The 11,304-nt window shown below is 56.7% G+C and overlaps 1 protein-coding gene across 1 annotated transcript; it reads left to right on the top strand.

Moving 5' to 3' along the window:
* Positions 1-3,427: 3,427 nt before the first annotated feature.
* On the top strand, positions 3,428-10,928 carry LOC127567248 (beta-crystallin B3-like; the record flags this gene model as incomplete). Its single annotated transcript, XM_052009931.1, has 7 exons — positions 3,428-3,608; positions 5,400-5,488; positions 5,782-5,900; positions 6,707-6,839; positions 7,567-7,709; positions 7,907-8,071; positions 10,801-10,928. Coding segments are annotated over exons 1-7 (958 nt in total), but the record flags the coding sequence as incomplete, so codon positions are not given.
* Positions 10,929-11,304: the final 376 nt, after the last annotated feature.

The raw sequence follows: 11,304 nt of genomic DNA, 5'->3' as shown, positions 1-11,304 counted from the left end.
CCCGCACGAAGTTCGTCTCTTGATGAATAACAAACAACATGGTGTCAGAAGTTGGTGTGAGGTCTGAACAGGGAGAGTAGGTGAATACTGTGTGCAATTGAGAAAGAGATAGTATGAAAGAAAAGCTGTAAAAAGACAGAGAAAAAGCCTGCCGGCTGGCGAGGGAATACATTATTCCTGAAGTTCAGCTGTCACCAGATTTGCCAAGAGAGATTCAGGTGAGAGGCCGAGACTTCCCGTTATGGATAAGCTAAGTCCTCCCATGCCTAAGTTTACTGGCAATCTAGCCGATAACTGGAAACACTTCAAACAGCGATTCAGCAGATATTTAGATGCTAGTAGAGTGGGAAGGAACGATGAAAAATTGAAAGCGTCTATTTTTCTGCACGTGATTGGCGAGGATGCTTTGGACGTCTATAACAGCTTTCAAATTGGTGAGACAGCTTTTGAGTTGGGCACTTTGATGAAAAAATTTGAGGAGTATTTTATCCCAAGTAAAAACATCACATTTGAGAGAGATAATTTTTCCCCCCTGTGACCAGATACAAAGTGTTAGCTTTGACCAATACTTAGCCGAGCTTCACACACTGAGTAAGTCTTGTGAATTTGGAGATTTGAGAAACTCACTAGTTAAAGACAGAATAGTTTGTGGAATTCCAGATAATGGACTCAGAGAAACTTGCGTGAAAAAGATTTGACCCTGGAAAAAGCGGTGAATGTGTTTAGGTCAGCAGAAACCACACGAGCACAAGATAAGGAGCTGTACAGGGCAGACACAACAGTACGTGCTGTGAAAACAGAGAAGCAGCTCCCAAGGCGTTTCCGAAAGCAACAGCAAAGCAAAGAGGAAGGCTCAAACAGCAAATGCAGCAGATGTGGAGGTAAACACATTCCAAAGATGTGCCCTGCTTATGGGACGTCCTGCAATAGCTGTGGGAAGAAGAATCTCTTTGCAAGGTGCTGCAAAGCTGGGGCTAACAAGAGAAAGGTGCACACAGTTGATGAGGAAATGGAGGAGTTCTTTGTGGATTTTGGACAGACTGTGGCTGCTGGTAAAACAGAATGGATTGTTCCAGTAACTGTGAATGAGACAGTAATTCCATTCAAGCTTGACACCAGAGCTCAGGTGAATCTGTTATCCATGGATGATTATAAGACTCTCACAGTAAAGAGTAAGATTTACCCTGTGAAGTTAAAAGTGACAGGCTACACTGGAGAGAAAGTTCCAGTAAAAGGGGGCTGTATGGTGACCTTTAAGCACAAGGGGCAGCACTTAAAATCACAGCTACTGATTGTAGAAGAGAGTACAGCCAATATTAGGTCTGAGTGCATGTGAAAAGCTCAACCTAGTGAAAAGAGTTTTCATAGTAGCTTCCACATACCAAAGATGACCACACAGCACTCATGGAAGAGTATGCAGATGTCTTTATTTGAGGGGCTCGGACGCTTACCTGGTGTACACAAAATTCACATAGGTGAGGCAGTGGCTCCTGTTGTCCATGCATGCAGGAAAGTTCCGTTTCAACTTTGAGATAAACTGAAACAAGAACTAGCACGCATGGAACAGATGAATGTCATACAGAAAATTGAAGAACCAACAGATTGGGTGAGTTCACTGGTCATTGTGCAAAAGAAAAATGGAGCATTGCGGATATGTAGACCCAAGAGATCTCAATAAAGCCATCAAGAGAGAGCATTTTAAATTGCCAACACGGGAGGAGATCGTGTCCCAGTTTTCAGGTGCCAAATGGTTTAGCAAGCTCGACACATCGTCTGGGTTCTGGCAGATGAAGCTTGATGAGGCAAGTTAGAGACTGTGTACTTCTAACACACCACAGGGAAGATATCGCTAACTTCGGCATTGGGTCCTGTCCGCACCAGAAGTCTACCATAAAACCATCTACATGATTTTTGAGGGCATACTTGGTGTCGAGACCATGATGGATGACATCATCATCGGGGGGTCCACCAAGGAGGAACACGATACTTGACTGAGACAAGTGCTTGACGTGACAAGGAATGTCAATTTGAAATTAAATACAGAGAAATGTGAGTTTGGTGTGAAGACACTGACCTTCATGGGAGATGTCATATCTGAAGAGGGAGTGAAGCCTGACCCAAGAAAGACGTCAGCCACTGAAAACATGGAGATGCCCCAAAACAAAGAGGAGGTGAGGCGTTTCTGAGGGATGGTGACTTACCTGGCCAAGTCCATCCCTCAACTGTCAACAGTGTCAGCACCACTTAGGTCACTCCTTGAGCAACAAAATGAATGGATTTGGTCTCATGGGCAAGAAGAGTGTTTCCAGACGTTGAAAAGGGTCCTAACTGAAGTGCCCGTGCTGAAGTTTTATGATCCGGAAAGGTGTATCAGGATATCAGCTGATGTGTCCCAGCACGGCCTTGGATCAGTACTACTGCAGCAGCATGATGGCGTATAGCAACCTGTGGCCTATACACCAAGGGCTTTAACAAGTGCGGAAGCCAACTATGCACAAATAGAGAAAGAGCTTCTCGCCAGTACATATGCATGCGAGAGGTTCCATCAGTACATCTATGGGCAAGCTATTGAAGTGGAGACAGACCATAAACTATTGGTCTCAATTATGTCCAAACCACTGGTTGACTGTCCCGTGAGGATACAGCGCATGTTGATCAGGCTGCAGAAATATGATGTGAAGGTGATCTACACGCCGGGAAAATATATGTTGCTGCTGATGCTCTGTCTCGAGCAGTCGACAAGACAGAAAAGAGTTGACCAACAGGTTAATGCAGATATACAGGCCGATGTTGACATGATTGTCACCTCTCTTCCAGTATCTCCCAATAGAACAGAGCAGATTAGGAAAGCAGGAGAGGCAGATGAAACAATGAAAGTTCTCAGTGATACAATACGGAGAGGATGGCCGGCAGCAAGGGATGACTGTCCAACGTGTATTCGGGATTATTGGGCATGCAGAGCTGAACGGTCAGCAGTGAAAGATATGGTCTTCAAAGGGAATGTGTGGAGGCAGGGCTTCTGCTCAAGTTGCTGACTCTCCCCTCCCTCCCCTCCCCTCCCCTCCCCTCCCCATCCCTCCCTCCCTCCCTCCCTCCACAGGAATGTGTGGAGGCAGGGCTTCTGCTCGAGTTGCTGACTCTCCCCTCCCTCCCCTCCGTCCCTCCCTCCCCTCTCCTCCCCTCCCTGTCCCTCCCTCCCTCCCTCCCTCCCTCCCCAGGAATGTGTGGAGGCAGGGCTTCTGCTCGAGTTGCTGACTCTCCCCTCCCTCCCCTCCGTCCCTCCCTCCCCTCCCATCCCCTCCCCTCCCCCTCCCAACACCCTCCCTCCTTCCTCCCCCTCCCCTCTCCCTCCCTCCCTCCCTCCGTCCCCAGGAATGTGTTGATCAGGGTTTCTGCTCGAGTTGCTGACTCTTCCCATTCACCACCAATGACCGTCTGCAACAACCTGATGACGGCCACAGTTCAGCTGATGAATCGGCAGTTCCCCTTGTCCCTCGCTAATCCCCAGGCCTCTCTCTGCTCCGAGCCAGACGATAAATGCTGCAGAGTGAGTTGTAGCGCACACTCCGGGGGAGAGAGCTGGTATCAGGATTCACGTCTGACATCAGGTAACGGCTGACGAACGTGGTACAGGAGCAGTCTGCAGGGACCAGAGGGGTCAGAGAGACAGGGAAGGGGTCGGAGAGACGGTTGGGGGGGTGCTGGTGTCAGAGAGACGAGGAGCGGTGCAGGGGAGGGAGGGGGCAGGAGAGGGTCAGAGAGATGGGGGGTGTCAGAGAGATGGGGAGATGGGTCAGAAGACGGGGAGGGGGTCAGAGAGTTGGGGAGGAGGGGGGGTCAGAGAGGGGGAGGGAGGGGGCCGCAGGGGTCAGAGAAACGGGGAAGGGGTCAGAAGGATCTGGAGGGGTGCATGGGAGGGTGCTGGAGGGGTCAGAGAGGTGGTGAGGGGGGTCAGAGTGACAGGGAGGGGGTGTAGGGAGGGAGGGGGTGACGGAGACGAGGAGGGGTGTAGGGGAGGGAGGGGGTGACGGGGACGGGGAGGGGGTGACGGGAGACGGGGAGGGGTGTAGGGGAGGGAGGGGGTGACGGGAGACGGGGAGGGGGTGACGGGGACGGGGAGGGGTGTAGGGGAGGGAGGGGGTGACGGGGACGGGGGGGGTGTAGGGGAGGGAGAGGGTGACGGGGACGGGGAGGGGTGTAGGGGAGGGAGAGGGTGAGGTTGGGAGTCTCGGTGACTGGGGTGATGTTGTGGGTGGGATGAGATTTTCAGACCCCTCCTCTGATGGGATCTCTGTCCCTCTCTCCGGTGGGGGGAATGGGGAGCTGAGAGGACGCAACTGGGAAACAGGAGCTCAGGGATCAAGGGGTGAAGGGCGAAGACAGAGAGAGACAGGATCGTGTTTGGGGGCATCTGGGTTTTGTTGGGCAGATTGGACCTTTCCTCTCTGTGCTCCTCCCCCCGTCTCTCCGCCCGTCTCTCTCTCCCCCCCCGTCTCTCCCTCCCCGTCTCTCTCCCCAGTCTCTCTCTCCCTGTCTCTCCCTCCCCCCGTCTCTCCCTCCCCCGTCTCTCCCTCCCCAGTCTCTCTCCCCCGTCTCTCTCTCCCCCTCCCCTCCCGCTCCCCTCCCTCTCTCCCTCCATTTTCAGAAGGTATGTCCCTGGAGGATGATGAACATCTTTGACCCAGGGATCCAGGAGAAGGAATTGAACTGATTTCATGGGAGTGCGGAGGGAGGGGAGGGACCAAGGTGGTGGGGGACGGGAGGGGAGGGAGCGCGGTGGTGGGGGACGGGAGGGGAGGGAGCGGGGTGGTGGGGGATGGGGAGGGGAGGGAGCGGGGTGGTGGGGGATGGGGATGAGGGAGGGGAGGGGAGGGCAGGGTGTTGGGGAGGTGGTGGGGGACGGGAGGGGAGGGAGCGCGGTGGTGGGGGACGGGGAGGGGAGGGTCCGAGGTGGTGGGGGACGGGGAGGGGAGGGGAGGGAGAGAGGTGGTGGGGGACGGGAGGGGAGGGAGGGAGCGCAGTGGTGGGGGACGGGGAAGGGAGGGGAGGGAGAGAGGTGGTGGGGGACGGGAGGGGAGGGAGGGAGCGCAGTGGTGGGGGACGGGGAGGGGAGGGAGTGAGGTGGTGGGGGACGGAGGTGAGGGAGCGAGGTGGTGGGGGATGGGGGAGGGGAGGGGAGGGCAGGGCGTTGGGGAGGTGGTGGGCTGGTGGTGGTGGTGGATGGGAGGGTGAGGGAGGGGTGGAGAGTGAGAGAGGTGGAGGAGGAGGAGGGGAAAGGTAGGAGGGGAGGGAGGGAGGGTAGTTGCGTGGAGGGTGAGGGAGGAGGAGGGTAGTTGAGGGGGAGCGGGGAGGAGGAGGAGGAGGGTGGGAGTGACCTGATGCTGATTTTCCAACCACAGGTCCTTCAGTGACCATGGTCGATACCGAGACCAAACCCGATGGCAAACAGGAAGTCCCCGCGGGACAACCTGAGGCTTTCGTCTACAAGGTGGGTCCCAGCGGCTCCTGACGTACGACATGGTGAGGCTCCCCCCGCACCATCCCGTCACACACTCCCGGGGTCGGACACAGGGTGAGGCTCCCCCCGCACCATCCCGTCACACACTCCCGGGGGTCGGACACAGGGTGAGGCTCCCTCCGCACTGTCCCATCACACACTCTGGGGTCAGACATGGTGAAGATCCCCCTGCACCATCACGTCACACACATTATACTTGGGGACAGGATGTGTCTGATCTTTCACTGGTGTGATGAACCTCTTTTCCTGCCACCTTCCTACAGATGTTGATCTACGAACGGGAGAATTTTCAGGGCCGCTGCCTCTCTGTGTCCAGCGAGTGCAGGAATGTTTGTGACCTGGGCTTTGAGAGGATCCGATCGGCGCGTGTGGACTGTGGACCGTAAGGAAGTCTTGCTCTGGGTCTGTGGGAGTTCCTGAGGGCAGGGAGGGAGGTTGAGGCAATCAGTGGGTCTCAGTTTACATGCTGGAATCTCACGGTCTCGCCCAGACGGTCCCATCTCCCCGTGTTTGGCCCATATCCCTCTGAACCTTTCCCGTCCGCGGACCTGTCCGAGTGTTGTTAACGTCCCTGCATCGACCCCTCCCTCTGGCAACCCGTCCTACACATGGACCACCCTCTGCGTGAAGTTTCATGTACCCCGCTGTGTCCTTCGACGACCTTCTACACCGTCCACAATGCCCCAGACCGTTGTATTGTCTGAGAGCTGACTACCCCACCCATCCACGTTACCACCCAGGTATTTGATATACCCACCGCGGATGGTAGGGGTCCCAGTACGGATCCCTCTGGGACACCACCGGTCACCGATCTCCAGCCAGACTGAGTCCCTTCGACCACCGCCCTCTGTCTTCTGTGGACAAGACAGTTCTGGATCGAACTGCCCAGGAACCGAACTACCTGGAGGTGTTGTCACTGGGGACGCTGGATCTCTCCCTCACCTGCCTGCAGGAGAAACATCCCACTGCCCCGACCTCCATGCCCTCCCCAGCTCCTTCCACCCAGAAACTGGTCACTGCTCACCTCCTCATTGAAGCCCACACGTTGACCTCAACAGTCCCCTCTGACCCTCTGCCCTTCGATGCCCCCTGCCCTCTGACCACCTACCTGCCAACACCCTGCCGTCTGACCTCCCTGCCCTCTAACCCCTGCCTTCTGACCCCTGCCTTCTGCTGCCTCTTTTAAAGGTGGGTGATCTTCGACAAGTCCAACTTTGAAGGTGAGATGTTTGTCCTGGAAAAGGGAGAGTTTCCTTGCTGGGACGCCTGGTCCAACAGTTTCCGGAACGACTACGCCCTCTCCTTCAGACCTGTCTGCATGGTGAGTGACCCCTGACCCTGCACACGAGACCCTTCTGTTTGGAATGTGACCCCCCTGACCCCTTGACCCTCTCTGCCCCCGACCCTGTCAACCCTGCCCTCTAACCCTCTCTGAGCCCCTCTGCCCTCTAACCCCTTCTACCCTCTCATTCTCTCTGCCCTTCTGCCCCCTGACCCTCTCACACCCTGCCCTCTGACCCCCACTCCCCTGACCTTCTCACCCACCTGCCCTCTCAGTCCTCACCCTCTGGCCCCTTGCCCTTTCCTGCCTGACCCCCTTATCCTCCTGTTCCATGCCTGATGACCCCGTGCCCTGTGCAGTGGGGTTCAGAGGGCAGGGGGTCAGAGTGTTCTCTTATTGCCTGACCCCACTCTCTGCGCTGTGACCCCTGACCCCAATGACATACCTGTCCCTGTTCTGTGACCCCTGACCTTGGCTTGGGCCTTATGACCCCTCAGGGCCTGACGCTGGGGTCACTGTGCCCAGGAACAGCAGATCATTCCCATGGGATCCGGGCTGAGCCCCAGGAACGCAGATCATTCCCATGGGATCCGGGCTGAACCCCAGGAACAGCGGATCATTCCCATGGGATCCGGGCTGAGCCCCAGGAACGCAGATCATTCCCATGGGATCCGGGCTGAGCCCCAGGAACGCAGATCATTCCCATGGGATCCGGGCTGAGCCCCAGGAACGCAGATCATTCCCTGAAACATTCCTGTCTCAGCAGGATTCCCGGGAGCAGAAGATCTGCCTGTTTGAGATGGCTGGGTTCAAGGGCCGGAAGATGGAGGTCTCTGATGATGATGTTCCAAGCCTCTTCTCCCACGGATTCAGTAACAGGGTGGGAAGTGTTCAGGTGACCGGAGGCAGGTGAGTGCAGAGAGGGAGGGGGAGGGAGGGAGGGAGAGGGATTCAGTAACAGGGTGGGAAGTGTCGAGGTGATAGGGGACAGGTGAGTGCGGAGGGGGGAGGGAGAGGGATTGGGGACTTTCTGGGGTTGGGGTGTTTTGGGGCTTACACTCCCTCACTGCCCGGTTTAACCCTCACTCTCTCTCTCTCTCCCACAGCTGGGTCGGATATGAATTCCCAGGATATCGGGGTTACCAGTTTCTCCTGGAGAAGGGCGAGTTCGGACACTGGAACCAGTGGGGGGCTCGACAGCCCCAGATCCAGTCCGTCCGTCGCATCCGTGACCAGAACTGGCACCCCCATGGCTGCTTCACCCCATCCGAGTGAGGGGGCGTGTCTGCTCTCTACAGAGGGGTCGGGGTCCGAGGGCGAGGGGAACCGAGCTGGGGAGGGGTCATAGGGGTGTGGGGAACCGAGCTGGGGAGGAGCTAGGGGTTCCGAGGGCAAGGGGAACCGAGCTGGGGAGGGGTTAAGGGTCAGAGGGCGTGGGGAACTGAGCTGGGGAGGGGTTAAGGGTCAGAGGGTGTGAAGATCCAAAGTGGGGAGGGTCAGAGGTCAGAACACGTGGGGAACAGATCTGGGGAGGGGTCAAAGGGCATGGGGATCTAAACTGGGAAGGGCTGGGGTCAGAGGGCATGGATATATGAGCCGGGGAGGCATTAGGGGTCAGAGGGCGTGGATAACTGGACCAGAGAGGTGTCAGGGGTCAGAGGGTGCAGTCGTCCTGGCGATAATGGTCAGTGTCACTGTGGGTCTAGGGGTTGGGCGTCAGTGTCAGGGTAACCGTGGGGTTAGGGGTCAGTGTCAGGGCATCGAGGGGTTAGGTCAGTGACGGGCAGGTTTGGGGGGAACTGGCACAAGGCGAAGGGTTTACAGGTCGGGCTCCCCTCTCCCCCCCCCCCCCCCCACCTCCCACCCCCCACAGGAGGGGGTGAACTCGAGGCAGAAACCCTGGGGTCTTCCTGAGGTGTCGGGGTCAGGGTCTTACCGGGTCGGGTGGTAGAACTGGGGTCAGCGGTGTAACTGGTTTAACGATGTAACCGGTGGAGCGATGGATCCCCAAACCTCACAATAAATAAAGGACTTGCAAACAGTCTGTGCCTCTGTCTCTCACATCTTCCCACCGTCCCCACCCACACCTGCTCCCCAACCCCACACCTGATCCCCCCCACACCTGAGCCCCACCCACACCTGATTCTCACCCCACACCTGATACTCACCCCCACACCTGATCCCCACACACCTGATGCCCCCACACCTGATCCCCCACCTGGTCCTCCCACACCTGATCCCCCCACACCTGATCCCCCCACCTGGTCCCCCCACACCTGATCCCCCCACACCTTATCCCCCCACACCTGGTCCCCACACCTGATCCCCCCCAAACCTGATCCCCCACCTGATGCCCCCACACCTGGTCCCCACACCTGATCCCCCCACACCTGATCCCCCCCACACCTGATCCCCCCTCACCTGGTCCCCACCCTCACCTGGTAACCCCCACACCTGGTACCCACCCCCACACCTGGTCCCCACCCTCACCTGGTCACTCTCACTGCAGGTCTCCATCCCCCACACCTGGACCCCACACCCAGACCACCCCTCCACACTGCTCGAGCGTCACTCTCTCTGCCCTCCCTCTCACCCACCCGCCATCCCCTTCCCAATTCACCATCCTCTTCCCTCCCCCCGCCCTCCGTCCATCTCCACCCGCCCACCCATCAACCTCCCCCTCGCTCCCCTTCCTACCATCATCTCACCTAACCCTCCCCTCCCTCCCTCCATCCCTCCCTCCCTCTGTTGTCCACTCTCCCACCCAACCTCCCCCCTCGCTCCCCTCCCTCCCTTGCTCCTTCTCTGGGTAGGGGCTGTGGTCAGGGCTGTACAAGTTGTACAATACGTCGGTGAGACCACGCGTGGAGAACTGTGTCCAGTTCTGGTCGCCCAGCTGAGGGAAGATTCACAGGAATGTCACGGGGATGGGAGGGACTGAGTTACGGAGAGAGGTCGGGGCAGGTTGGGACTTTATTCCCTTGGAGCGTGAGGGGTGAGGGGTGTAAAACCACGAGGGGCATCGATAGGGTGAATGTACACAGTCCTTTCCCCCCTAGGGGTCGGGGAATGGAGAACCAGAGGGCACAGGTTTAAGGTGAGAGGGGAAGAGATTTAATGGGGAAACTTCTTCACCCAGAGGGTGGTCCGTGTGCGGGACGGGCTGCCAGAGGGAGGGGTCGAGGCAGGGACGTTAACAACACTCGGACAGGTCCGTGGATGGGAAGGTTCAGAGGGAGAGAGGCCAAACGCGGGGAGATGGGACCGGCTGCGGATGGGGATCTGGGCCGGCACGGACCGGTTGGGCCGAAGGGCCTGTTTCTGTGCCGTGTGACCCTGGATGCAGCGGACAGTGATTGAGTTCATCACCTGTACTTACCTGGGGTCTCACCAACACATCTCCTCGGGTTACAAAATAACAAAGCTTTGCAAATTACACCTTCATTTGGAAAAGTTATCTGGTCCAGCAGATGCACCAGCACAGAACGGAGGGGCCGAATGGCCTCCTTTCCCGGCCATTAATTGTCAGATGTCACGGGGAAGTGACATTTCCTTGCCCAGACCTCTGCAGTAAGTCACCGCCACCCTCCCCTCTGCCCCAGAGTCCGAGTGACCACTCGTCCCGGTAGTTACTGAGGTTGGAGTGATCGCTCATGATGCTGGGATGATGTTGTGACTTTAGGGTTATCACGGTACCGAGCAGCACAGTAACGAACGGTTGTCGGGACAGAACCGCACTCCGCCCACAATATTTCACAATAATCATGTGAATAAAGATTGAGTTTTCACTTTGCGGCGGTAATAAAACTTCGGGACCTGGGATTCCGATGGGACATCAGAATATTCTCCGTGTTATTGAAACGGGCCCCGAAATGCTGTTGTCTCTCCCGTTACACGTGGACCGACCCAGGCACCGCCCAACTCTGCACCGGGGCTTCAATTAGTGTCGGCCACGTTGCTGCTGCCGATTGGAGAACGTCAAGTGGGTTATCGATTGAAGGGGGCAGCGTCTGTATGAAGCTGTGCTCAGTCTGTTGATGAAGAGCGAAGCTCCGCCGAGGTGTTGTCCTCCTGGGGAGGAAGGTGATGGGGTATCTGGCAACGACTGGGAGACGGCGAATGGTTCAGGTAAGACTGGTTCTCTCCACCCACCCCACCCTCTTGGGGGACCATCTCCCAACCTGTGACCGGTCTGGAGTTTGTCTGCTTGAATCAATTATCCCAGTAGGAACCTCGAGGTGCCTCTCCGAGGAAGGAGGTCACACCTGTAAGTTCTTGCACACATTCTACCCCTGAGATTACTGACAGTTTCAGAGACAAGGCCAGGACTCGCTACTGATTTGCACCTTGTCTCTCCTCAGTCTTCCTGCTTTCAGCACTTTGTTTTGATGATTCTGACTTCTTTGAAAGAAATCTTAAAAACTGCCTTTGGGAAGTTTGCTGGAATTGTGTGGTGGTGGGGGAAGGAAATAAGTTGAAAGCAACAAATGTCTGAAATCTGTTG

The sequence above is a fragment of the Pristis pectinata genome, unplaced genomic scaffold, assembly GCF_009764475.1.
Source record: "Pristis pectinata isolate sPriPec2 unplaced genomic scaffold, sPriPec2.1.pri scaffold_38_arrow_ctg1, whole genome shotgun sequence".
Taxonomy (NCBI): domain Eukaryota; kingdom Metazoa; phylum Chordata; class Chondrichthyes; order Rhinopristiformes; family Pristidae; genus Pristis; species Pristis pectinata.
The sequence above is the reverse complement of the archived record's forward strand: the minus strand, read 5'-3'. Positions and strand labels throughout refer to the sequence as shown.